Source organism: Brachycentrus maculatus, unplaced genomic scaffold, assembly GCF_059751285.1.
Source record: "Brachycentrus maculatus isolate JH-2025_06_01 unplaced genomic scaffold, ASM5975128v1 h1tg000090l, whole genome shotgun sequence".
Taxonomy (NCBI): Eukaryota; Metazoa; Arthropoda; class Insecta; order Trichoptera; family Brachycentridae; genus Brachycentrus; species Brachycentrus maculatus.
The window spans coordinates 1405269-1430000 of NW_028280844.1; the positions used below are offsets into that span (position 1 = coordinate 1405269).

Below are 24732 nucleotides of genomic sequence, written 5' to 3' on the forward strand. Positions count from 1 at the left end.
TCTTAAATATTGCTAAGTATCGTTATAAATATAAAAAATAATGAATTTCGAGAAGTATTCATAAGTTATACAGTGTAAAGTTGGGATTCCAAACCCCTTTTTTAGGTCAGGGTAGATTTTAACTGTGAAACAGGACTGTTCTTTCATATATCAATAAGATTGAGCAAATATGCGGTGTCTTGTGCACCATTTGGCATGAGGGTAACCTACGAAAATCGTTTAGTTGTATATTATTTCATTTATTTATTTAGCAGCTAGTTTGTGATGACATCTATCCGTTTTTATTATAAATTTTACCTGGTAAATACCACCATTTCATAAAATCTAATGTGACACGTGTTTTTATGATTCCGTATCATTTTCAAACGTCGTATTTGAAAATACGTACGGTGTCACATTAGGTTTTAAGAAACAGTGGTATTTACCGAGCAAAGCATAAATTAAAAAAAGTTTAATTATTTCGAGAAATAAAAATACTTTTTGTTCTGATCCACTCACATTTTCACTAACCAACTAGTTTCGGCAACAACCTGTTGCCCTCTTCAGGGTTTAATTTATTACTAAATAATAATAAATTAAAGTAATATATAATTTATTAGGAATAAATTATTAGTAATAAATTAAACCCTGAAGAGGGCAACAGGTTGTTGCCAAAACTAGTTGGTTAATAAAAATGTGAGTGGATCAGAACTCAAAGTATTTTTATTTCTTGAAATAATATATCAATATAATCCACAAAGTTAATGCTTTCAATATTCAAAACATAAAAATAGTTTTATCTATAATACCACATTTTATAAGCCTTAATTTTTTCTCATTTATTAATTGAAATACTGAAACATTTTATAAATGTACCACGCAATTGCGCAGGTAATTTTTAATTTATTATAAAATTGTGGTAACTTAACTTCAAATTTATCAGTGATAATTACTAATTACAGGAATGCTTGGGTGATAGATATGTTATTTAGTCATTTCGTGCCGTTCTGTATCTTTGATAAATTATTCCTACGGTCTAAAGTTCCGTGCACGTGTGCTTAGTACTCGGACCATTTTGCTTCTAGGGCCATTATTTTGCTCTTTTCTATTCACATGCTCCAGCGAGCGTGTCTCATGCAATAGTAACTGAATTCAGTTTAATAAATGGCAAACTAACCGAAGTAAAATACGAAGAAAAAAAACAATAACAATAAAACACAATTCGAAATAATGTTCACCGCCAGGCAGTTTTATTAGTATAAATGAGTAATTTCCGCTGTGTATGCTCAAAATAGTTTGTACATTTGTGATGTTTCCGTTCTTACCTTATTCTAGACTTCCTACCATAATGTAGGTTTATAAATACTTTTGCTCAGTTCAAAAAACTCTTTACAAATGTATGTTGTAAATACAATGTATATAAAATAATAATCAACATGTCATTCTACAAAGTAAATGCCGAATCAATAAATAATAAGTATTTTTATTTATTTATTTATTTCATAGATACATATAGTTTTTTGTACTATATGTATAACGGCTCTTTAGGCATGGCCTGTGTTGAGCCGAAATACTTACATGTTAATAGATTTTATATTATTATTATTTTTTAATTATTAGATTATATGCATTACATACAATAGATATAATAGCAATTTACAGTATAAAGGTTTTACAATAAAATAATTACACATGGACTTAAATTAAAATTTCAACGAGAAGCAACCATCGATGGACACTGTTCTTAAAGACATGATCACTACTGGAATTCTTAATGGTTTCTATACATGTCGCTCACACCTTTCAAGAACGTCATAAATAAAAAAATCGTCAATTTTGAGTTGTGCATGTTTTCAGAATGCTTAGAAAATTTACTATTATCCCAGCAAAAGAGGCATATTTTTTACTTAATATTTACCCGCTACAAAGCAGAAAATGTTGTTTTTGCATTTTGAAGAAAACGTATTGTTTAATTATTTTTTTAATTTTCTAAATATTTTTCAAATGGAGAAAAAAACCTTCAGGTTTTACCTAAAAAGATCTGTTGTACAGTTAAAAGTTCAATAAGTAACTTGATATTTATTTTTAATACATTATGTTGTATTTTTAAACTTTAAAAACGTTCTCCTGAAAAATCAAGTTTTCTGATTTATGACGTTCTTGAAAGGAGTGAGCGATGAATGTTAAGTATACAGTTTGCGTATGCAAAAATATCTCTTATTAACTATCAAAATGACGAGCCCCCAGAGGGATAGGCAGAAAGGATAGAATGCCACACCACTCTTTCTTATATATTTTTTAGTTTCTTCCATATTCATGCATATCCTCATACATACCCACCGAATATTCCGACTCCTGACCTAACTGAACTAACAATTTAAGTATAAAATGAACATAAACCATGATATATCTTATTTAACTAATAAACAAACTAACAATCATCCCATTTCCTCGCAGAGATAGGCAGATAACATAGAACGCCATACCACTCTGTCTTTGCAAACAATCTTTGCCTCTTCCACAATCATGCACATCTTCATACATAAACAATGATTATTTCAATTCTACTGCGCCCAAGTATTTGAAATATTTGATCACACTTAGTTTCCTCAGATTGTGGTAACAAAATTTCATCAAAGATACTTCATAGTGGTCAGGTCAATAGTCGGAATAATCGGCGGGTATGTATGAAGAGATGCATAAATGTGAAAGAGGCGAAGATTGTTTTCAAAGACAGATTAGATAAAATCACTCGTTAACGAGTTGAGGCTTAATAAATAAATAAAATAGAGACATTGTAATGGTATTGTTTTCTCTCTGCCTACCCCTGCGAGACGGTTAGTTAGTTTTTTTAAAGTTATTAAATACTAAAAAAAGTATTTTATATAACGCCATTCTGGTATTTATAAAAATCCCCAAATAACTGTTTTCTCTTTTGTCAAAAACAAAGTTAAAAAAAACATCAATACCATTCGATAAATAAATATAAAGAAAGATTGGTATGGTGTTGCTTCCTCTCTGCCTACCCCTGTGCGACGCCTAGTTACCTTTTTTAAGATTTATAAATACTACAAAAAGTATTTCATATTACGCCATTATGATATTTATAAAAATACCAAAATAACTGTTTCTCTTTTGTCAAAAACAAAGTACAAAAAATACCATCCCATATTTTGTGCGACTGGGTGAAGAAATCACGCGATATGGGATTTTAGCCTGTTTCGAATCCATAACTCTCTACCAACGTTTTTGTTAACTTTTCCTCTGATACTCCTCCGAATAAAAAACACATTACGGGAAAGGTGTTGTGCGCCTAATTTGGCTTAGCCTTCGAAAACGCGCTTCATGTAAATTTATAAAACTGTAATTATGCCGTGAAAAATCTTATTGAGTTTTTCAAAGTTATGGTTTCGGGCCATGCATAGCCAAGGACAATGATAGTGTTTGGAAACACTTGAATTTATGGTGTTAACCTACTTTTTTGGGCTTACTTCAGTGACCAACTTCATTTTATGATAAAATTCCTTACATTCTTCTTAATTAGAATAAAAATATTAAATTGAACTGGTTCACAATATATAAATTTGTTTACTCGTATATATATTTATTGCCCTGGTATTGCCTGGATAACAATCGAGGTAACACTGCATCAATATAATGCAGTGTGCTATGCCCCACCCCATTGGAAGATCAAAATAAAATAAAAAACATTATCTTTTTGCTATAAGTATATTTTTTTTACATTATTAATAATTTTACATAAAATTATGAATAAAATATTTACGATGATAAACAAAATAATAATAAATGAGGTTAACTTAAGATGTCTTCTTATAACCCTTATCACAATGATACAAAGGGGACTACATATCGCTTACTACTTTCAAGAACGTCATAAATCAAAAATCGTCAATTTTCAGTTGTGCATGCTTTCGGAATGCCCAGAAAATGTACTTTATCCTAGCAAAACAGGCATTTTTAAACTTAATATTTACCCGCTACAGGACAGAAAGTGTTGTTTTTGCATTTTGAAGAAAAGGTATCGTTTAATTATTTTTTTAAATAAATTAAATATTTTTCAAATGGTGAAAAAACCTTCAGGTTTTACCTAAAAAGATCTGGTGCACAGTAAAAGGTTAAATAAATGGCTTGATATTTATTTTTAATACATTGTGTTATATTTTTAAACTTTAAAAACGTTCTCCTGAAAAATCAAGTTTTTTGATTTATGACGTTCTTGAAAGGAGTGAGCGATATATCATTTTAAAACTGTGTTTGTTATCAAACACCCATCCAGGATAAAACTTTATAAATTTTAGAGTAAAAAATCCAGAATGAGGCTAAGAAAACTTTTTTTTTTTAAAAAAGAGTCATATTTATATTTTTTTGATATGCTCATATCTTTGTTTTAACTTCATACTTTTTTACAGCCAATAGCAGTTTTTTTTTAATAATATTCAAATTGTATCATAATGTTTTGAATATTGAAAGCATTAACTTTGTGGATCATCTTGATATATTATTTCTCGAAATAATGTATCATAATGACTTATAACCACGGTTTTGAAAATAAAACAACAAATGTAATAAAACTGTGCTTATAAAATACTTTTTTGCCATTTAAAATTTGTATCAAAAGGATTCAGTGTTTTATTAATTTTCTTCAGATGCTGCTTCAAGTATCTTGGGTAAGACATCGAGACATCCATCTGCTTACGGTAGGACGATATACTTATACTTCAGATCTTCGGTTTCGAGCCATACATCTCACTCATTCAGAAGACTACACTCTCCAGGTAACTAAATCATAAAGTGATAATATTATTTATTCATTCGGTATTACTTTGTGAAATAAAATAATGATTTAAATGTAAAATTCTGGAATACACTGAAATTAGATTAATTTTTAGTTAATTTAAATAAACACGACTAGTTTCGTCAAGTACAGAAGCTCTCAACAATAGGTAAAAATACAAACTATTAATGAGAAATAACAGTTTATATTCTCATCAGTTGATGAGAATACTTATATATTTTGAAACTAGTCGTGTTTTCAATAATAAATTAACTTTAAAGTGGTACAGTGCAATTGTTTTATTTTTATATATGAATTTTGTAGAAATTCATTAATTTAATCAAAGCTGATATTTTTAAAGCGTCAAAAGTACCATCTCAGAGACGTTTGTGATTCAATTTGACTTAATTATTTTCGTAAAACTACTCGTAGGAAATATGTTCAAAAGTGTATTTATACATTTAAAATAAAAAAAATAAAGAAAAATTTCAATTAAAAAAATTCTCTATTATATTTATTATTTCTTAACATACTAAGTTTTTTGATTATTTTATTTTCAGATTAAGTACCCTCAACACAGAGATTCTGGAATCTACGAATGCCAAATATCTACAACACCCCACATGAGTCACTTCATACATCTCAACGTAGTTGGTGAGTTAAAATTTAATAAAAGAAATTAGCCTTTTACAATTTTTTTTTTATTTTTACTTATCGAACATTGTTAAATTTATCGTACAAAATGCTTTTGCTACCTCAACTTTAAGGAAAACATGTAATGAATAATTCTAAATGTATTATTGTATATTTTTTTTTTTGTAAAACATTAGTGTTATATCCATTTTAACAAACAACAAATATCACATATTTCGTTTGACGCAATTGAATAATTTGGTTGGCATTCACATACCTTTTTGACGCATATACAAATTTAATATTAAAGATCCAGTTAAGTAAATTATAAATCATCAAATTCATAATTAAATAGGTTATTTCATAACGAAATAAATATTCGTTATTCAATGTTACATTTACGGTTTTTAAAAGGGTGCGTAAAGACCCACCTTGAGAGCCAGAGGGAAAGAAATCAATGTTAGATCGGTATACCTAACTTGGAAAAAATTGATATATATGCTTAAAAAATAATTTGACATATCGTTATGTGTTATTGTTATGTTATCAAATGTGTTATTGTTATGTTTTCGCTGTTCCAATTTATTTAAGATAAATAAAAACGATTTTTAATTTTCAACATAATCCGACATGGCCTGAAATACAGTGATGAACATGAATATATTAAAGCACAGTAATTTACACGTTTTTCTGGGCTGACTAAAGAACATCATTTGAATTATTTTGTGATTAAATCCTTAATGTAACAGAAAAGCCAAACATTTTCATACCATAATGAAAGGTGAGGTCTATCGCGCACGTTTCGTATTTCGTTTTTTATGTTTGGTGTACAACGGTTAGGTAAAGAGAGATATGCAGATTTTATCGCGTATACAAACGACATATTGCATTAGCATTCACGAGTTTAGAAAAATATCTTTATGAAACGGGTTAGTGTAATAAAATGCGTTTTTTTTTACTATCACTGAAGGAACATATGACTTTTTATTTTAATTTTTAATTTGGTACATCAAGATAAGAGTAAGTAGTGAAATTATTTTAGTAATAAGTGGTATTTTGGTGATTTTCGTTTCGTAACTTAACGTCAAATAAGTTAAGATTAACTTAATTTACTAAAACCACAATCAACTAATTCATAATTTCATTTGTTGAACGGAATATAAATTAATTAAAAAAAAAAATCTTGTAGGATGTTAAAATCAATATGCTGATCTAACAAAATTAATATCTCGAAAAATTGTATTTTATGTAATGTGAAGAAAACTTAGATATCAGAATGAAAATATATTTAAAATCATTAAACATGTTATAAATGGAGGATGGAATGAATATAATAATAGTAATCGCAGTTTATATGTAATAATTATTAAGGAAAAATGTAGAAGGGAATGTTTTCAAATAAAAGTTTATTCTACAGTCAAAAGTTTATTCTACAATAAAATAAAAATTGATTACATAATTTGATTCATTAAATTGTCTTTGCCTCGTATATATTAACACCTGTTTACAAATGTAATAGAAAATTTAAAATGAAAAAAAAAACAGTCAGTCATTAGTATTGGATCATTATTATTTGGGTTTAAATATAAATACTTAATTTATGTAGCAAAAAAAATGATAAATTTTATTCCCAAATTGCTTATACTTACCTACTTTGGATGATATTGGCACGTGTGCGTTGTCACTATATGGACCAAAATGGAATGAAATTATTTTTCATACAAAACCAGACATTGAGAAAGAAATTTATTGTAATTTTAGGGGAAATTTTATGTTTTCATTTCTATGCTTTGCGGGATTTTATGGTCGGATTCTGCCTTAAACAAGATTTTATTGCGGGGATAAAACTTGGACTCTCTTTTGGTTTACCACTGACACACCTGATCTCTAAATGGCTAAGCAGAGATGCTTTAAATATTTTATTTCAAAATTTCTACCCTCCACATTGTTATAATAATAGAGTTTATTAAATACTTAATTTTTAGTTTATTCTCACTTTTGTTCACTAATACTGAAATTACTCCAGTAATCAGCCATTTATATCAAGAATTAATTGATATTTCAACAAAGACAAAAAAGTTATATGGTTTTCTTGAAATATAGTAAAATATGAGGATTATATCAACATAGACGATGAATAAGGTGCAGTAAATCAATATTTCAAAATAAAGTTACCAGTAAAAATAAGTATGGTCCTGTATATGAAATCGTTAAGGCGAAAAATCTGAATTTTTCGCCTTAACGATTTGCCTGCGTTGATAAAGATTTCTGCTAATTTACTTATTTTAAACATTAAAATTTTTAAATGTCACTTTTGAAGTTTTCATTGCAAATTTGACTCCATCATGATGTTGTTTGATATAAATACACAACTTTTCAAAATTCGCGTAGTTTGGTTGTCAATCGTGAAAATGTTAATGAATGTGGAACAGTATATGATATAAAGTGATAAATAAATTCAGGCACTTCACAAATATCAATAAAATCTTATTGGAAGACCATGAAATTTTAGGGTGGAATTGCATTCTTTCATATTCGTTTATGTAACCATCTTCTGAGGTTTTAAAAATAATAATATCAATATATTTAAAAATATCTGGGGTGTATATTAAGAAACACTCAATTCACAAAATTTTAATGTTTTATTTTCAAATTATTTCCATGGTATAATTTTACCTTCATTTGTTTTTATTTTGTGGGATATATTGTATTACACATAATTGGCATAGTACCTTTTCAGGTCCAACGCCTCTCGCATAAAGTCAGTAATTTGTTTCGCCGTCCCTTCTTAGGACCTCCCTCTGGGATCTCCGTTCTAATTTTGGCGAAAGAATCCTTACTATAATTTTGTAATGATAAAATAGGTTTGAAATCTTATTTTACAAAAAAAGGTAGACTAACGCCATTAGCATAATTTGAATAATGAATGAATATAGGTTGTGTATTCTAGTGATATATTCATTTATATTTTTTAAGTAAAACGTGAATTAAAAAAAAATACAAATATGAGGGTGTTTGTTATAAAATGTAACATTTTCTGGCTAAGAGTTTATTTATTTATTTATTTCATAATATACATAATTATTTATTATATATTACGATAATGTACCCTCATCAAGTTTTTCCATACCAAGGGCATATTTTACAATATTTATTTATTAAATTATATTGAAAGAAATTTTTTGCCATCAAATACTACATGCTTCAAAGTTATCTATAGGAAGACCGAGGAATTTTTGGTTGAAGCAGAAAGATAACATGATTCGAAGGCATAGCCTAGGTGACGTTACCTAGGACAGAAGGACATATAACCTGAGGACGAGGAGAGCTGACTGACCCCAGCAGTCTACAATAGACAATAAGACAATAAGCTGGGATGTAGCCAGGAAGAAGAAATACGACATTTTTTAATCTAAAATTTAACGATTTTGCAAAATACGTACTGTTTCGTACACGTTGATGAAATTCCGTTGATTTTTCTCATTCATTCGAACCTTTATCCGCACTCCAAGGGTGCATAGGGTACTGCATCATATAAACGCAGTGATTACCTTGATCGTTCACACACGAAGGAAAGGTGATCAGCCCTCAGCCTTTTTTTTCTCACAAAAAACGCATTTGTGTTTTCTGAATGTTTTAAGCATTAATTTTTTTTTTATTTAACTTGTTTAATAGTTCAATCACATTTGCTTAGCAGTTTTCACTCTTATATCTTCACTCATTCATCATCCATAGTATTAGTTTTGCTGATATCAGCTTTTTATTTATTTCATAAATAATCATTTTAACTCTAGTTTACATTGTTATATATACTTGTAAAAAAGATCGCATTAAGACTTAATTTTATTATGTTTCCATTAGTATGTAGAATGTCAAAAAGACCTGGTATGATAAAGCAAGTACATAAAATAATTTAAGGTAGACATATCTTGAGTCAGAAAGGGCAAATGTTGTAAAATGTATTAATGTTTAAAGGCTTACAATGCATAATTATGTGGCATTTTATTCTCTCTGCAAACTCTTGTGTGGAAATTGTGCGATGGGAGTAAGTTAAAAAATATTATTTTAGGAAATATAGAGGATGAAATAAAATAAATATATTTTAAATTCATTTTGCAATGGATGTGAATCTATCTAAATTGTATTCAAAACTTTATATAATAAAAGTGAAATATTAAAATACATGCTTGTTTTTTAAACTCATATCGCTGATGTAATGAGTTCTTTGTTTTTGTTTTCAATCTGCCTTTGTACAAAGTGATCTTAGCCTGAAACATGATATTATTACATTCCTCTACAGTTCAGATATTTTACTTTCTCCTATAAAGGCGCCGTTTCCCCGATCGCAAATGTTGTTTAAATGGTATTTACCCTACAAAAAAGGATCGTTTCTAATCCAAAACATCGACGCAGATCGCAAAAAACCCGCCCCAAAAAGAAACCGAACGCTTTATTTTTATACCCCCAAAGCTCACCCCCAATTAGGTTTATTATCGAAATCTAGCATCCAGTATTGTGTTACGTTACCACACGAATCGAGAATACTCGTGTTTACTCTCTCACGTATTAAGTGAATTGAAATATTTATGAGTGATCATACGAACATTTTGTTTACTCGGCGGAAAACCGTGTAAAAAATATGTCTACGTACCATTGTTTTTTATGAAGCCCTTAAGTGCGTAGACATATATAAATGTATTTTTTACACAAGCATAATATCGTCTAAGATATTATGCCTTTATTGTAACTCGTAAAAATATGAAGGGTATAAAAATAAATACAAAAGTGACAATGAAATCGGAATTTCGGTGGTATGAAGAAAAAAAAATATTCCAGTAAAACATCGAATTGAAACTAAAATTCATTCGGATTTTCACCACATTTTTTACCACAACATTAACCAAATTCGTATTTCTGCTGTGTTTCTATATGGCAAAAAAATGTTTGAGTAAAATAGAATTAAAACTAAAATTCGTCCTGATTTTCATCACATTTTTTACCAAAACCTCAACCAAACTTGTACTTCTCCTGTGTTTCTGTACTCAAAATGTTCTAATGTAAAACAAATGAAATCCATCCAAAATTCATGATTTTAACTCAAAAGTGAAAATGTATGAAAAAATAAGTATGTTAAAAAAATCCAGATTAGATTTAAAACAAATAAAAATGAAACATTTTTATTTTTCATGATGTTAATCTAAGAAATGGGTTTTCTGCTTAATATGAATGTTTGTTTTTTAAGTAATGTAGTCCTAGATGAAACGCGCATTTTTTATTTATTTTTCTACTTCTGTTTAACTTTTTAACTTTTATACCAATTAACTAACAAAACAACATTTCGCATATCATTGCCTGATGATTCGGATAATTTTGGTACTTAAATATCACGTAGGTCGAAATATAAGATTTTAGTACGTTAAAGACGTTTACATCAAGCGAAAACAATGTTTTTGCTCAAATACTAGTATTATTTTTAAGTTTAATTTTCACACAGTTTCTCGATAAATAGATTTCTACGTAGCTTTATGTGCGTTAATTTCATATGTTTATTTTGAAACCAGTTTCTGCAAAAGTTGAACTCTCTAACATTTTTTCTCTCTTCCATTGTGAGAATAGAGTAAAAATAAAGTTCACCAAAAAGTGTTTTTCTATTAACGTTTTGGTAGCACTCAAAAATATTCATTGTTATTTCCACTGAAATCTCCAACCATATTGCCGAATCTGATACAGAAATTTAAGGCTTCCTGACAGACCACTCTTGCAAAGCAAATTATTTTATAATCTAGGAAGTGAAAATAATAAGGAAATTTTAAACAAAATTGTATCCAGATTTTACTGAGAATTTACATTTAATAACTTTCATTATCCTTGTCACTACCAATCTTGATCAATAGAAATTTGGAAAACCAACACATAGTTTCTAGAAATGGTCCAGTGTAAGAAGACATGAAAAGGATTAGTGTTAATTCAGTTATTCAGCTAGATCGAAGTCCCAACCTGACGATGGCTGGTACACAGCGCCTTCTCAGCCCCGATTAGCACAGCAGATAGATACGGATCAATGCCAAGGCATTTGTAAAAAATATTCAGCCATCGCAAAGCCACTCAATCATTATTCATAGCTGTTTTTTATGGATCACATTCACTAGTACCACATTTTTCTTGACAAAACTGATTACAATCTCAAAAAGTGATTGAAAACTTACCTTAACACAAATCCCTAATCATGACATATAAAGACTATAACACAATGCAGTATCTTACATTTGAAAGTTTTTATTTGTGTAATTTATTTTATATAAACCATATCATTATATATATATATATATATATATATATATATATATATATATATATATATATATATATATATATATATATATATATATATATATATATATATATATATATATATATATATATATATATATATATATATATATATATATATATATATATATATATATATATACATATATATATATATATATGTTTATAAATAAATATATATATATTTATATATATATATATATATATATATATATATATATATATATATATATATATATATATATATATATATATATATATATATATATATATATATATATATAAATATATATATATATATATGTGTGTATATATATATATGCATATATATCTAAATATATATTTAAATTATATACATGTCATTAGGATTACCCACCATCTTCACATATAGAGCTTTAAGAAATAAGGGACAGCTGTGTCTTCTATTTTATTAATAACATACAACTATAATATATTCTTTTTTATATTGGTTGATATGTAATTGTTTACTGTACCTAATATTCTAATATTAGCAGTGCGACGGTAGAACGGTTTAAGTAACACTACTTAATCTTCTTAAATGCTTGAAAATTTATCCTGTAATGAACAGGAAACTATCGAATCGGCACACATATTATACTTACCCTTAATTTGCTAAGAAACATTATCCCTCGCGACCCAATTAGGGGATTCCTCCTTCTTATCTTCTGCGCCTGGGTTTACACTACGGAAACTAAATCAAAGGATGCTTCTTACGAAAGGAAACATAGAGCCCGCGAGTTTATTGTAGCTGTAAATAAACCTTCATGTACAGAGTACTACCATCATATTAGAACCACTGCAAAATGACGTGTCCTTATCTGATTTTACTAATTAATTTAAAAACATAACATTTATTTTTCATTTTCCATCCCTTTTCCCCGCTTAATGTTATTTGGTCAAATTTATGACATTTTAAGAAAATTCTTAATTATATGTAGGCAAGTTCATCAGTTTTACGCTTAGTGTAAAAATAATTGTTAATGTTAATTCAATTTTAGTCCTTTTTTCCGATGATACTTATTTTCAAAACAATTTTTTTTGAAATTATTACAAACATCTTTAAAATAAATAGATAAAAATGTCAAAAAATGTAGAAACATGACATTCAAACTGTATATTCTTGTCTTACCTTTTTTGTTAAGGATTTAAAAATGCACTTTTGCAAGAATGCAGGTAAATATGCATTTTTCAAAAGGGTAAAAAACATGTGTTATCACTACCTTAAAATACCATGCTATTTGAGTCGTGAGTTCAATTCCCAGGGGATTGAAAATAAATCTTAGATTTTTCATTGTAATTTTTACTAAATATTGTATTACAGTGGACCCAAAGAGCAGGACTTATAACCTTTATTTATTTATTTATTTATTTATTTAATATATTTACATTTTTATTTATAACAAAATAAATTTGAATCATTTATACATATGGAAAACTTTTATATTTCGATTCGCTGTGCCACTCCAAAAAAGAGACTCTGCTCTTGTGCTTGGAGAGGGACTTACACTCGTGGTTTAATGTTATATAATAAAATATATAATAGTTTTTTTGTTTATTTTTTCAAGATTTAAATGTAATGAGCTTTAATTTTTTTCGTAAGTATTTTTATACTATTTATTTTTTTATCTCTTTATGGAGTTTATTGAAATGTTTGATTGCCAAATATTTGAAATTTTGCTGAAATTGCTTGGTGTTGCATTTTGGAGTAGAAAAATCGTTTGAAAATCTTGATGATAAACTTTTTTTTTAAGTTTAAATAATTGTCACCCTTTAGTATTTGAAAAATTGCGGTTTTTTTATAAATGGTTTCTATATTTTACCTTGTCTTCATATAATAAACGATCAAATAATCTTTTAATGCAGTGCCCAATGCACTATTACGTGAGAAAAAGGAGCAGTTGTGGTAAAAGAAGAAACAATTTTTCTCTGGGTTGAATTATTACCGAAACAGCCAAAAAATATATTGTAACTTTTTTCTTAAAGAATGGTCCAATTTCGATGGCTGCCTACTGTATAGGGTATATTCATATTCCACCCCAAATCATACTTATGTTAGTTAATAATTTGAAAGGCGCGTAATTATCGCAAGCATCGGGATACGTAATATTATGTATAAATTTACCTAATTAATTACCTACTTGTCAAATTATCTACTTATTGTCTCAAATACTTAAATTTACATGCCTATAAATTAGCTTTAGATCAAACACTTACACGCCAAATACTCAAATTACGTAATATGTAGTTTAAACTAGCGCATTATGATAATAATGTAAATATAACAATCTAATAGAGTGATGCCTCGCATAACGTATTTTTTCGTTCCATGAGCAACTTCGTTAAGTGAAACTTCGTTAAGTGAAACGCTTTCTCTCAATAAATACATGTTATAATAAATGTTCTGTTGCATAAAATATGGTACCGTAACCTAAAAAATATACTCACATTTTTTTAGGCAGACACTTTAAAGGAAAGTCCACCAAGGCTTATATCATTAAATTGACTTAGTAAGACTAAATATAACATGTCTTTTCTTGTAGGTTTAAAATATTTTTATAAATAATACACGTTTGCTTAAAAAAAATTTAATTTATGTATATTGCAGCGTGTATATATGCATATAAGTTCAAAACAAACATTTTTTATAAATAATATGTTAATATAAAACTCGATAGTTACATATTCGTATATTATTTTCAAAAAAAACATTGGTTTGAACTTGTTTGCATATATTCGTTTACACCCTGCGATGCGAACAAATTCAAAAATTATATAAAATAACCGAATGAGGAAATAACGGTTGAACAAATTTATGATTCGAATGTAGTTGGGAAAAGGAGAAGAGGAAGACCGAGAAGAACTCAGGTATCTCAAATACTTGAAAGCGGTCAAGTTAGGAGTCGAAATATTTGGTGGGTATTAATGAGGAGATTCATTCGTAGAAAGGCGATGAATGTTTGTTAAGATAGAGTGGTGTGGCACTCTATTCTCTCTGCCTAATTCTGCAGAGAAGAGGCGAGTTATGTTTAGTCAATTAGTGTATAAAAAATAATTGTTGTATTTTTTTTTTTAATTTATAAAAAATAACGTAAAAAAATATACAACATAATATAATATCTCGAGAGTGACATATTCATATATTATTTTGAACTTACTGGAGCCTAAAACATCATATTAATCACCATAGTGTGCGTTGAACGATAAAACTAAATTTACTTTCAATGCCTCATTCCAAATTATGCGAAGATAAGGGAAGGAAATACATTTACATAAAACATAAAATAAAGATTTTCACATGAGACAAAATTTTGTTTTTGTTCTTACGAATCTATGAATAAATGTCTTCATAAATTTCTATAAATACATTTAAAGTTAAGCCATAACGCAAAGGTACGTTCGTAAGTCAAAATTCGCACCAATTTCCTTATTCGAGCTTCAAACTTTCTTACATTTTCTAGCTGCGAAAACACCCGAAGCTTATTTGCGAGGGCGACATCAACCAATAAATCAGGAACGGTAATCCTTAGACCTCTAAATCATAAAAATATCTGTCGAAAAAATCTATTTTCCCGCCGAAAGAGAGAAAAGACAATCTTGGAAAAAAATAAATTACTTTCGACTGCCGACCATTTAGCGATGCTGCGAGACAGCCCTGAAATAGTTGGTAGCCCTGCTGGTTTAACCATAAACTAAACTACCCCTTACGATCACAGTGAGATCACAAGATATTTTCATTAAATTTTGAAATCATAAGATTTCTATTGATATGATTATGGATCCATTGATCAATTTATAAACTGTGTAATATTCACAGTTAATATTGCTCGTTTTTTAAATTGTTAGAATGACAATCGTTAATTGATTCGCAAGTTAGTTTGGTAAAATCTATTTGTTAGAATGACAATCGTTAATTGATTCGCCAGTCACTTTGGTAAAATCTATTTGTTTTTAATTGAAGTTTTTAATTAAATTTAAGTTTAGTTTTAAAATGATCCGGAATGCGTCGAAACATGTGTGACAATGGATTTTAAGAGTAAGTGGTTCCACCAAACGAAATTAAAAACAATAGGATATACCTGAAAACACGAGTATTATTATTATTTTACAGTGGAACGAATTTTGACTAAATACAGAGTTTCACTTCTAAGGCAGTCTCAGAATATGTATATAATAATAATAAAACCCTTATCCGCACCCCAATGGTGCAAAGGGCACTGTGTCATATAAACGCAGTGTTATCTTGATCGTTTTACACAAGAAGGAAAAGTGATCAGCCCTTCGCTTCAGGTACTAGTCCATGGTAATATTGAATAAATATCACAGTGAAAAAAATCACTTATATTTATTTTACCCCCCTTGGGAATCGACCCCGGGACCTCCAGAACAGTAGCCGAGCGTGCTGACCATTACACTACGGAAGCGGACAAATATATATATATATATATATATATATATATATATATATATATATATATATATATATATATATATATATATATATATATATATATATATATATATATATATATATATATATATATATATATATATATATATATATATATATATATATATATATATATATATATATATATATATATATATATATATATATATATATATATATATATATATATATATATATATATATATATATATATATATATATATATATATATATATATATATATATATATATATATATATATATATATATATATATATATATATATATATATATATATATATATATATATATATATATATATATATATATATATATACATTTATATAAATTTATATATATATATATATATATATATATATATATATATATATATATATATATATATATATATATATATATATATATATATATATATATATATATATATATATATATATATATATATATATATATATATATATATATATATATATATATATATATATATATATATAAATATATTTATATAAATATATTTATATATATATATATATATATATTTATATATATATATATATATATATATATATATATATATATATATATATATATATATATATATATATATATATATTATATATATATATATATATATTTATATATATATATATATATATATATATATATATGTATATATATTTATATATATATATATATATATATATATATATATATATATATATGTATATATATAAATATATATATATATATATATATATATATATATATATATATATATATATATATATATATATATATATATATATATATATATATATATATATATATATATATATATATATATATACCTTTATCAACAGTTAATTGCACTACTAATAAATGAGTAATGAGTAATAGCATCATTACAAATTTATTGAATATTTGATTCGATGGGAAACAAGGAAGCTATCGAAATTAGGATCAGGTAATTAGATCAGTAAGGAAAAGAGAAAAATTAGGGTTCCAAAGATAATTTAAATTTTCGATTGAAAAATTTATGCATATTTTCATAAATTCGTGTTATCCTCGTCAAATGTGAATATACTGCAATACTTATTGTGTGTTTTTGTTACGCGATGTCTTCTATACATTATATGAATGGTTTTTATATTCCTTAGAATTTGTGATCACCCTGTCGTATAATCTTTTGGCTCCCCAGTTCTCTTATTTCTTCTGGAGTGAGCAGAAAAAACTCTTTTCATTTGAGATAATACAACCGGCTTATTTGATAAATCGCCTGTATTATGTAAGGGCCGAGAACGAAAACAGACCAGATTTATCCGTTAATTTGATTTGAGTCCCTATTAATTCTGAAAACGCTAAAAAACGCTTTATTCTCAAGCTGTGTATACTCACTTTGTGTACATTAAAAACAAAAATCACAAAAAGTATCATTGTTTTTATAGAAAATGTTAATGACATCAGAGAGATCTTTTGTTCAACGATAATTATATTGAAACATAAGCGTGTCCCAATATCCAGGACGATTTCTTTTAAAATAAATTTTATTATATATTGTTCTGCCAAAAATACTGACCATCATAACCAATTTTACAATTCAAGTATGAATATTCAAAATAATAAACTGATAACAAACTGAAATAAATGAGAAATTATAAAAACAGTTTAAAAACTTGATTTCTTATTTTGTCCTTGGCATATAAATTCGTTCATTTTAAATGTTTTTTTTTTTACTTTTGTTTTTTTATTGTTACATTTTTTAAAAGCATTTTTGTGGTTAATTTTTAAATAAAAAAGGTTCATGCATTTTGGCATGTTTTGAGATATTTTTACGATATAGTGAAATTAAGCATGAATACATCATAGTTAGACTAACATGAGTGTTTAAAAGGTGTAATCACCCTACGAAATTGGTCACAATCAGTAAGATGCTTATAAGACTGAAAGGTAGCAGACATGAATAATGTCATGTTCCGCGATCGCATTAACCAATCCTTGTAGAAACAGTGTGTCTCCATCAGATAACGTTTGGAAAGTTTCCACATTCTGTTCCTAACTGTCAGTCGATATACTTGAGGAGTTAACAGCACTCGTAACTACCCTTATCCAGACCAAAATGCCGGATGAAGGGGGTAATATCTACTAGGGGTTGTGGGCTGTGACGTCATGAGGGGTAGTTCAGGGTGATAAGTCTCATCCGCTGCCTCTCGATGGCAGAATGCGAAGCTTTCCTAGAGAAAATACGAAGTTTTTCAAGATGTCATCATTATACTGCGTGCTCATTTTATTATTCATGGGGATGTATTTTTTTTGGCAGAACACCGTATTACATCGTTTGTTTTCGGATTCAACATAGTACTACTACTATCACACCGTTTTTTTGCAAGAAAAGGTAAAGAGGATAGAAGGCCGCACTCGATTGTGATTACACTCTTATCTTCCTCTGCATCCGTACATACAATATATGTTCGTGGTTGGGTAGACTTTTGATACAAGTTTAATGTTCTGATTGATTTGGTAGTGCCAAGTATTTATTGGCTTCTTATCTTGCATTCTTTTCTCTCATAAAATAAGCAACTATGAGATTTACTCTTTTATTATTTGGTTTACGCCCGAACCACTTCAAAGAACCTTTCTTAATATTTTCAACTGTTCTTTACTTAGAAAAACCTTTTTTATACAGGCTTATTATCTTCAAATTAGATAGTAAGTAAAGGAAGGTAGGTAGGTTTGAGTAATACATCACAAACATCCAGATCATTTCATTTTGCATGTGGCGGGAATTAAATTAAATTAAGCACAACAACATAAAATTGTTTCCTGGTTTTTGTTCTAAAGATAAAACGTTTTTAAAAGTCCTTGATTATTTTTTTGTTTTTTTTTGTTGTTTTGTTCTTTGTTTATTTATTCATTTAATACATGAATTTTCGGTAAATTCTCATCTTAGCTGCGCTAAAAATATACTTAAGAGGATTATTTGCTGAAAAACATGTTATTTCCTTTTCAAATATTTTCAGTCTTAAATGTCAACGAACTTAAGAATTTAAGAATATGAACGTGATTGAATATTGAGTATATAATATAAAACATTTAATTTTTATAATTAAAATGAAACATTGTTTTAAAATCACAAAAAATATTTTATTATAACTTAATTATAATGTCTACCGGTTTCAAAGCTAACCGCTTCTTTATCAAGACTCGATAAAGAAGCGGTTAGCTTAGAAACTGGTAGCATTAAAATTCAATTATAATAAAATATTTATTGTGAATTTATAAAATAAGTTACATTTAAAATTTAAAAAGGAAAATCAGAAAGTTTGTACTTCAAATATAACTTTTAGTATATTTTTATATTTACTCTAAACTTCCATTTTATACTTCCATCTTCTTTCATATTTAAACAATAGATTTTACATCGTAAACATTCATTATTGCAACCTTTATTTTATTTTTATGCCTCACACATATTCATATAATACGAGATGATATATGGTCATAAAAAAACGAATGACTAACGGTCTAATAATCCAGAAATAACTCATTTATGATCTTAATAGAAAAACGTGAAAATTCAATAATTTTATCAAACAAAATTTAATAAACTAACCATTTAAATAAAATTTAAACAGGTTCTTAAATTTTTTTTAAAAACATCATTTTCGAAATTATTATTTTTCAATCTTTTTCTATCCTTTCTTTGTGGTGTAAACAAATTTCAATCTTTTCAATGGCTTCATAATTTTTGTAGAGTTAACATAAAAGAGAAGTATTATTTTTTATATATCATCAAAGATGAAGGAGAATATAGAGGCTGACATAGACAGATTTGAGTGATCACTTTACACACGTGTAACCTTCACCAATTCAGTTCGCTGTTTTTTTGTGAAGAATTTCAAAATTTTTGTTTGAAACTGTGGCAGGCGGTTAAATCCTGCTGAAATATTCCATTACCATTTGACCATCGTTTCTGTATCTCTGGTAGTATCTTTTCTAGTAGGATTGGTGATATTTCTTGCTTTTCATCATCTCTGTCACTAAAAAAAGCAACCCTGGTCCACAATACGAGGAACACCCTTAAAACATTTTTTAGAGGGTGTTAAAATACGAAAAAAAGTTTTGTTTCGATTAATCTGTTTGATACTGTAATTTAAGAAGGTAGACTTGAGTTTTCTTTTAATCCTTTAAATAAAACACACCTCAATTACTTAATTGCCCAAGTTTAATATTTCCTCCAATGAATTATAATTATTGTTATGGCTCTTTAATAGTTTTAAGCCCAAGGCCAAACTTAAAGGTCCCAACGTGGTAGAACTTTACAAGGGCGTTCTATTTGAGAAGAGAGCTTTAGAATGAAGTTCTGCCCCACAGGACATTGCGTCTAATCTATCTTATTTACTATTATATTACTCGTATTTCCAAACATAAGGGAGTATATACATTATCATAGTATTGTCATTAGGGCCTCTCATTGTCTACATATGTACTAAAAGGGAAATACGTTCAAATTTGTCAGTAGAATAACGAAAAGTGTCCGCCTCTGTAGTATAATGGCCAGCACGCTCGGCTACTATACTGGAGGACCCGGGTTTGATTCCCAGGGGGGGTCAAATAAATATAAGTGATTTTTTCATCCTAAATTTTATTCAATATTATCCTGGACTGGTGCCTGAAGCGGAGGGGGCTGATCAGCTTTCTTTCATGTGTTAATGATTAAGATAATACTATGCCCTAGTGCCCTATGCACCATCGGATGCATAGAGCATAACTTGCACCATAACTTGCTAAATAACTATTATGTACTTCGCTTCGCCGCAGGAGTAGTCAGAGAGAATAGCGAACGCCACACCAATAAGTTTTTGCACACAATCTTCGCTTCTTCCATATTCATACATCTTCTCATAAATATCTGCCAATTATTCTAACTCCTGACGTGGCCGCTTTCAAGTATTTGAAATACTTGATCATGCCAAATTTTCTTCGTAAAAATAATGTTTAATATTTTTAAAAACATAATCAGGACTTTGAAAAATGTTGTTGTTGTAAAGGTTAACATATTGATGAAATATTCAAATGAAAGCATATCAATTTTGTACGTAAATGTCTGAATATTCATTTTAGACATTTTTACTCATATAAATGAAAATGTATATTAAATGTGCATTAATTCTAAATCTAAAATCCTGTGAAGATATACCGATTGCTTTGAATTTTTGACAGCATATTGCATTCGAATACTCGCGTGTTTTTGTATTCACCTATGATAAGCGAAAACATAAAGAAACGCAATGGCAGCGCCATCTTTTGAACGTAACATCAACACACAATGCTTACTATTGTTCATGGAAGAAAGTGTGTTTTTTATGTGACAGCTGCCATCCGTTATCATTTTCAATAATTCTGAATGTATTGGTATGTAAAGGGTAATTACTTCTATGTAAATATAATTAAAGTGACAAATACATGAGGTGTTCGTAGAAATTCATGAGGCTGGACTAAGTGGAATTCATGACAATGACGAAACATGCCGTCATAGTGAATATAAGGAATTTCTAAGTATGACGAAATTGTTCGTGGTAATTCGATAGAATGAAATTTAAATTATGAAAAAAAACATACATTTTTTATTACGCTATGTACATTTAAAGTCACCATAGTGAAATTTTAGTATTGAAAAATAATTGATAAAAATTAATTAAATTCTTCTTTTTCATATTGTTGTAGGCCTTGTGGCCTGTTTTTAAGAGGGATTAGCCTCCTGCGATGTCGATTCCCAGCCATCGACCCATCTCTTTAATGTTCTGCCCGGGAGTCGTCTACCATGGGGTTGGCCGTACAGTACGATGTGGGGGGGAGTCTGAATGGTTCCATTTTCCTCACATGCGCATACCATTGTCTTCGTTGCCTTCCTCACACAATGACACAGCAAAGAGAAAGAGAATTAAAATTTCAAAAAAAAAATTGTTTTTTTTTTCGCGTATTAGTATATTCCCACTACAGATAACATATGAATATTTGAATATATATTTTAGGTGTCTTAACTAAAGATGAAGGATTTATTATTATTATAAAAAATAATATGGAAGTCTAGGTCACAAAACTTACGGTCTACCCTTTCTAGATTTTTCCAATTGGAAAATGTTAAATACTTCACAAAAAGCCCTGGTATATCGAAATGTCTACACACATACATTTTTTTTATATAAAAACGATAGAAAATTCAACGCATGTTGAGATGCCTATAATATCTTAAAATGTATTCTATTTTCCCTATAAATTTTGTGTATCCTTTTGAATCCAATTCCGTTAGTTTTGCCACATGGACATTGTAAACAAACAAGTCGAGTGATCTCTTTCGCGATATTAACACTTCCTTCGCTCGGGTCTAATCTACGAAATGGAACTCTGCAATAACAGTCGCCTTTCAGCCAATACAATCAGTACTAGACTGCAAATATCAGTTTCTTGTTTGATATTTTTGCAAACAAATAATTTTATGTTACGTAAATTAGCTTTGGAAAGAGTTATTGATTCTCTTTGCAGTAGGCAAAAATTCTTCTTAATTAAGGTTTTACTTAGTAAATACCACTTTTTCTGAAAATCTACTGTGACACGTGTTTCAATGCATTCCGCATCATTTTCAAACACCGTATGCGAAATGCATCAAAACACGTGTCACAGTAGATTTAAAGAAATAGTGGTATTTACTAAGTGAAACATCAATTAAAAATGGATAGATTTTACCACAAAGTGACTGCCGAATCAATTACTGATTTTTTTAAAATTCTTCTTCCTCTCCTTATCCACACTCAATGGTGTATAGGGCACTGCATATTATTGACAAGAATGAAGGCAAGGTGATCACTCCTACGCTTCAGGGACCAGTCCAGGATAATATTTAACAAATATAAGAGTGAATCACTAATATTTAATATCACCAACTCCCCTAAAAATCGAACCCAGAACCTCCAGTAATCTAGTTTAACACGGCAACTATTACACTACGGAGGCGGACAAAAATTGCTAGAATATTTCGAAGATATCTGTAAAATAAATCAATATTATTATCAACCTCACACTTGAAAACGGAGATCATCAATTTCTCCATTTACAACATAGCTATAGTTACTTACAGTAAAGTTATACTAAGGGAGTTGTTTGCGTCGATTTATACCTATTTAGAGAGTGAAATAATTTCTTCATGTAGAAGGAATGAGTGAGGAAAGAACGGTAAAACAAATTTATGAGGCGAATGTTAGCGGGAAAAGAAGCAGAGGAAGACCGAGAAAAACATGGCACGATCAGGTATGCCAAATACTTGAAAGTGGTCAGGTTAGGAGTCGTAACAATCGGCGGGTATGTATGAGGAGATGCATGAACGTGGAAGAGGCGAAGAATGTTTGCAAGGACAGAGTGGTGTGGCGCTCTATTCTCTCTGCCTACCCCTGCGGGGAAGCGGCGTGATGGTTAGTTAGTTAGTTAGTTAGAAATAATTTCTTAATTTTAAATTATTGACTCCGTCGCTTTGATTCTTTTTAGTTACCACCAAAAGAAAGGTTAGGTTAGAACACCAATTAAACTAAAATTTCCTTTTAGTTAAATTGGTGTTCTAACCTTACCTTTATTCTGTGATTAAAACAGAAAACTTATAGCCATTTAGATATTTAGTTATCAACACAAAAGGACATCAGCATATTTGACATCTCAACATAGATGAAAAAGAATCTGGAATCATTTACAGAGCTTACGATCGTTAAAAGCTTGGTCGATTGATTAATTTAACATTCACAAATTCTACCCACGATTGACAACCACAATACTCAAATTTTTACTTCTAGATATATTGATCTAACTCATAACACAATATGCGCTAGTTCACAACAGACAAATACTTGGAATAAGACAGCTTTTATTTAGCAAATACTCTTTCCATTTGTATGTTAAATCCGAATCCTGGATTATATTCACATACTTGAATAATGGTGAATATTACGCGTGTATAAAGTGATCTCTTAATATTTACTTCAGTGACTTATGAAAGATTTAATAATTTTTATTCCCATCATTCCATTAAAAATTAAAAAATATAACCGATTAAAAATACTTTTTACAATTTTTTTTCTTAATGTTATCTCTTCATCGTCATTGTTTCCGACTATCGGTCGGATGGTTTTTCAAGCACTTCTACCTCTTAACACATTTTCTTTTTCTTTTTTTTCATCTCAAATCCTTCTCTATTTCTCGTACTTTTTAAATCCTTTTCCCCGCAGGCCTGTTCATATACACATTACTCCTGTACAGCGCTCATAATGATCGCATTTCCACAACATTTAATCTGCCTTAATCCTTCCTTTATTTCTAGGCTTTTCTATCCGAGGGTATACGTTACGTATTACGTGTACTGTTTATTGTATGGATCCACCATTTACATAATATTGCTTAGTAGGTATACAGATTTAATGAAAAATTGCTTGTACTGGAAAAAATCATCAAAATGTTATTGATT

The 24732-nt window shown here is 28.5% G+C and overlaps 1 protein-coding gene across 2 annotated transcripts in view; it reads left to right on the forward strand.

Moving 5' to 3' along the window:
* Positions 1-24732, forward strand: part of LOC148310645 (neurotrimin-like) — a 137566-nt gene that overhangs the window by 85911 nt on the left and 26923 nt on the right. For both annotated transcript variants that reach the window (XM_088258123.1, XM_088258124.1), the window contains exons 4-5: positions 4647-4775; positions 5335-5428. In XM_088258123.1, coding sequence (XP_088114249.1) covers positions 4647-4775; positions 5335-5428 — 223 coding nt within the window. The remainder of the gene's footprint in view (positions 1-4646; positions 4776-5334; positions 5429-24732) is intronic.